This window comes from Nicotiana tomentosiformis, chromosome 5 (genome assembly GCF_000390325.3).
Source record: "Nicotiana tomentosiformis chromosome 5, ASM39032v3, whole genome shotgun sequence".
Lineage (NCBI taxonomy): Eukaryota > Viridiplantae > Streptophyta > Magnoliopsida > Solanales > Solanaceae > Nicotiana > Nicotiana tomentosiformis.
In genome coordinates, this window is record NC_090816.1 from 127,400,295 (window position 1) to 127,403,763 (window position 3,469).

The 3,469-nt window shown below is 34.6% G+C and overlaps 1 protein-coding gene across 1 annotated transcript; it reads right to left on the reverse strand.

Moving 5' to 3' along the window:
* Positions 1 to 429: 429 nt before the first annotated feature.
* On the reverse strand, positions 430 to 2,239 carry LOC104119016 (uncharacterized). Its single transcript, XM_009630405.4, has 6 exons — positions 2,118 to 2,239; positions 1,912 to 2,041; positions 1,671 to 1,828; positions 1,276 to 1,570; positions 823 to 989; positions 430 to 716 (listed from the first exon to the last, which is right to left on the reverse strand). The coding sequence occupies exons 1-6, from the start codon at positions 2,140 to 2,142 to the stop codon at positions 553 to 555; spliced, it is 939 nt and encodes a 312-aa protein (XP_009628700.1). The 5' UTR covers positions 2,143 to 2,239; the 3' UTR covers positions 430 to 552.
* Positions 2,240 to 3,469: the final 1,230 nt, after the last annotated feature.

Below are 3,469 nucleotides of genomic sequence, written 5' to 3' on the forward strand. Positions count from 1 at the left end.
GGTTGTATGCTTAAGATACAGTGTGGTTATATCCTTTATTTTATGAGGCTATCAAAATGTGCTACGAGGTTAAATGTCTACAACAGATTTTTTGTACTAATACATAAAAGAGTACACTACTGTTGCATTTACTTCTTCAATAGGTCAATAACTTTGTCCTTGGTCATATTCATTAAAGGTTACATCCATAATCCACATTTATTCTTATGATCGACGTAGGTGAATTATGTAAGTACTACTACTTTTTTTGCATTACAAGTTCCTTACAAATGTTTTAAGGTGCATATCCTACTGACACTCTGTCTTTATTTAGGTTGGGGGAAATGATGTGGTATGCTTACATGATGATGATGAATTACAAGATTTCCTTCTGAGGGTCTTCCTTGATCACTAAGAAATGCACTAGCTTAAGTTAAGACAAAGAAGACGGAATTAATGCATCATTTTCCTCTCTTTAAATCAATAGTAATAGATACAACAAGAACACGGAAATGGTTCAAATGCTAAACAGTAGCAGTACATTAAATTGGTGTGATTATCAGACTCTACTAATTAGAGCATTATATTATTAGTAGTAGCCCCATGCACAGTGACTTCAGCTTCTATAACACAGGTGTCTTTGACCAAATAACCAGCCCCAGGCAAACTGAAGTACCCAATCGATATAAATCTTGGCCATCCACAGAACGTATGTGATCCACTGAACCAATAATTGGCTGCAACCAAAAGTAGTACACATGAAAATGATGATATATATGAATGCTACCATCTTTTCAACATTTGACATCATTTCGTTTATATATAATACCGTAGTACTGTTACCTTTGCCGAAGTAATGTGTTGAGCCGATTTGATGAAGGATACGCAATGTAAATTCTGCATATATTTGACTACCCTGAGATAAGCTGCTTGGTTCTGCCAATGCCAAGTATAGTGATAGATGGGTGTCTTTACCACTCCCTTTTCCCTTGGGGTATACCTGTATCTTCCTGTTTTAATTTATACATACATACCAATCACATGACATCCATTGTCAGTAATTGAACTATACTGTACAGATAGAATACAATGACCTCCTTTTGTGCATGTATAAGTTTTTGAACCCCTTGATAGATGGGAAGCTAGCTAGCTTTTAGTGTAGTTTCAAAAGTGATTCAAAAATTGTTTTATATTGCAGCTTCGAATGACAGGTATGTCATTCTTGCATTTTTTTGAATTCCTTAAATTTCTAGGTACTAGGACTAACAGTTATATAGAGTTAGACAGGTTGAGTACCATTTATGTTCTCCTTGCATGAAGGTCTTGGAGTCTTCACAATCCGCAGTGAGAGAAGAGAAGTTGTCGATCTTCCAGACGTGCTTATAGCTAATGGGATCTTTAACCATGGACAGACAATCGCCTCTACCTTTGAACTTTTCTTGACATACATAAACCTCTGCTCCTAAGACACATATGTCATCCACAACATATCCATTTGCTTGATTGTTGAAATCTTCTTGACTTATGAATCGATCAAATCCCCATTCCACCTTCATTGCATGGAATCTTCTTCCTTTTTCAACTGTCGTATCTGTTGTTGTAATTAAACAGAAATGTACAACAGACTTGATTCTTTCTCCTTTGTTAGGGACTTAAAAAGAAAGAAACTAAGGAGATGTAAGAGAAGTGACCTTGGAGGACCAAGTAATTGTCATTGTTCTGATCAAGCAAAAAGAGGCGAAAAACAGCATGGACAAGTGAGCTTGCCTCCGCCATCATCAGATATATAGAAACGTGCTTCCCTTCTGCATTCTTGTTTTTGTTTCCTGTTGGATGAAACACCAACTTCCTGCACATCCAATTATTTGATACAATTTAAAACTTAAGAGACTAGTAATATTAATTAGATTCCACTTAGTGATAAAGTTGCACCATTTATAGCCGCCAGCTTCAAAATAAGGGGAAGTGTATTTCTCAATATTATTCTTTTTTAGCAGAGATAGTGACTGAATCTTGAGAGTGTAATGAGTTGGGGGAGTTTCTGAAATGGATCTTGAAACTCCTGCAAACAAAATATTAGTACCAATGCACCATTATGACATATATGAATTCTAACATTTAAATCCACAAAAGCGCACCATCTTCGTTGCAGAAATCAGCCATGACCAAGTATGTATTAGTAGGTAATTACGCCTTATAATCTTCAATTCATTTCTATAACCATTGGCTTCTTATTTATATGTATTGTCCAATTCATAAACCTTTGCTCCGAAAGTGCCTCAAAAGGTTATCCTTTGCTTAAGCCGGATTATGTTTCTTCAAGTTAGCAAGCACGCATTCTATGCTTCTAAATTGGACAATATAATATGTTTTCTTGTTATAGTTTAGGTACCAGATACTCCATTTCATTCTTTTCATAATTAACGATTTAGTGTAGTTAGCAAAGAGGAACCATTTAGATTTGAAACTTCTAAATTGGCTGCACATATTAGAAAAAGGCGACCATTTTTGGATCTGAACGACGGCATAGGAGCCAAAGAGATGAGAGGGACCCAAAGGAGCTTGTTGAATTTTGGATAAATTATTTATAAATATAAAGTGAATTTCTTTAACACAACTGTAAAGATTAAACTAATACTATCGAGTTTTGCCGAACTATCGAAATGGTAGCTCCGCGACCAAAGGGGAGACCGACAGAAAATGTTTTTAGAAAAGAAGTCTGATGTTGACCACTTCATCTAAAAACGTAAATTATTAGAGATATATTATGTTAGAGAAGAAGTCCGGATTTATACTTGTAGTTTTCTAAATAGTTAACATTTACCCTCTGTTATATTTTCCGTTTAAATACACTTTTATCATTAACAAAGTAAACAAAAATGCCTCCAGCCCTATGGCACCCCGCCGCTCAATTAAAATGTCACGTAAGAATCAAAATTACACACATATCATTTTTTAGTTGGATATATATCCGAATTGTGAACTGCTGAATCAATTTCAGCAGTGATCACGTCCAATTCACACCCAATTAAAGAGTATGAAACGGTCGTTGCAATTATAAAACCCAACGCAAGTCGGGGTCGAATCCACAAGAAGTTTAAGTTGGTGTTAAGGTTAATACTCAAGAAAAAGAACTTGAAATAACAAAATTTAGCTTTCAAACAAGTACTGTGGATGATTGCTATCTAAACTAACTTCTAACAGATTGAACTAACTAGTATAAGACATAAACTAAGGATTTGTGGACTATGATTTATTAAACCATTAAGTGGTGGATCATTTGTGCGTTCAGTTGAATAATTACAAATTGGAAAAATAATAATATAAAGTTTGTGTATATATATATAATAAAATCACAGTCATTTGAAGCTCACTAACTATAGATCATGAATCGTCTCTGAAATCATTGACGAGTAACTAACTGTGTTAAATAATTTGACAATTTCTTTATGAAATATTACGTTGTCCCTAGTATTACTTAAGAAAGGAG

Bases quoted from the DNA above. Each gene is read 5' to 3' on its own strand.
- LOC104119016 (XM_009630405.4), bottom strand. From the start codon at position 2,142: ATGGCTGATTTCTGCAACGAAGATG. The intron at 2,042-2,117 runs GTGCGCTTTTGT...TTTTGTTTGCAG, and splicing joins TGATTTCTGCAACGAAGATG to GAGTTTCAAGATCCATTTCA. The intron at 990-1,275 runs GTACTCAACCTG...AAATTAAAACAG, and splicing joins ATGCAAGGAGAACATAAATG to GAAGATACAGGTATACCCCA.